At 51.8% G+C, this 1,298-nt stretch overlaps 1 protein-coding gene across 1 annotated transcript in view; it reads right to left on the reverse strand.

Annotated features, from left to right (window-relative positions):
* Nucleotides 1-819, reverse strand: part of EMH_0014330 (uncharacterized protein) — a gene marked incomplete at both ends in the record, with an annotated part of 2,647 nt that extends 1,828 nt beyond the window's left edge. The window contains 3 exons of the mRNA XM_013500068.1: nucleotides 1-2; nucleotides 127-717; nucleotides 806-819. Coding sequence (XP_013355522.1) covers nucleotides 1-2; nucleotides 127-717; nucleotides 806-819 — 607 coding nt within the window. The remainder of the gene's footprint in view (nucleotides 3-126; nucleotides 718-805) is intronic.
* Nucleotides 820-1,298: the final 479 nt, after the last annotated feature.

The following is a 1,298-nucleotide window of genomic DNA, read 5'->3' on the forward strand; positions in this document are numbered from 1 at the left end:
CTCTAACTGAGCCGCTCCGCGTATGCTTTGGCCTCGCCAGCAGCCCGCTGCCTGCGGACGTGTCTTTATTAAATTATTTTTTGTTGTCTTCGCAGTGGGAAATTTATAAACAAAAACTATCCACACAAATTTGTCAACAGTATAAGTAACTTTTGCTGCTGCTGCTGCTGCTGCTGCTGCTGATGCTGCTGGTGATGCTGCTGCTGCTGGTGCTGCTGCTGATGCTGCTCGTGTTGCTGCTGCTGGTGATGCTGATGCTGATGCTGATGCTGATGCTGCTGCTGCTGCTGGTGCTGCTGGTGCTGCTGCTGCTGCTGCTGCTGCTGCTGCTGCTGCTGATGCTGATGCTGATGCTGATGCTGATGCTGTTGATGATGATGATGCTGATGCTGTTGTTGTTGTTGGTGGTGGTGATGGTGTTGGTGGTGGTGGTGCTGCTGCTGGTGCTGGTGCTGCTGTTGGTGCTGCTGTTGGTTGTGTGTGCTGCTGCTGCTTTTGCTGCTACATCTGCTGCTGCTGCTGCTGCTGGTGCTGCTGCTGCTGCTGTTCCTGCTCCTGTTGCTGCTGTTACTGCTTCTCTGCTGCTGCTGCTGCTGCTGCTGTTGCTGCTGTTGCTGCTGTTGCTGCTGCTGCTGCTGCCGCTGCTGCTGTTCAGGTTTGAGCGGGACAGAAGAAATCGGCAAATCCGCGATTGGGAATTTCCACCAAAGGCAAACCCTAAACCCTAAACCCTAAACCCTAAACCCCAAACCCTAAATCCTAAACCCTAAAACCTAAACCCTAGATCCTATCGAATAACTCCCACCCCGTAAACCCCATTCACAAAACCCTAAACCCTAAACCCTAAACCCTCACCGTCCATCTAACTGCCCCCGCTCCCTGCAACCCCTAAACCCTAAACGCTAGCCCCAAAACCCTCAACCCTAAACTCTAGCCGCTAAACCCTAAACCCTAAACCCTAGCCCCTAAACCCTAAACCCCAAACCCTAGCCCCTAAACCCTAAACCCTAGCCCCTAAACCCTAAACCCCAAACCCTAAACCCTAAACCCTAAAGCCTACCCCCTAATCGCTAAACCCCAAACCCTAGCCCGTAAACCCTAAACCCTAAACCCTAAACCCTAAACCCTAAACCCTGTGTTTCAGGTACCTGAGCTGGACTTTGGGTGTGTAGTTGAGAGCCTGGCGATGCCTTTGTGCGGCCGCAATTCTCTCTCTTGGTGTACTGCTGCAGCAGCAGCAGAAAAAGAAGAAACAGAAGTTTTTCTCTCGCAGGCTCTTAATGATGTATCTAAACCCT

The sequence above is a fragment of the Eimeria mitis genome, genomic scaffold (assembly GCF_000499745.2).
Source record: "Eimeria mitis Houghton genomic scaffold, Emh_scaff499, whole genome shotgun sequence".
Classification (NCBI taxonomy): Eukaryota; Apicomplexa; class Conoidasida; order Eucoccidiorida; family Eimeriidae; genus Eimeria; species Eimeria mitis.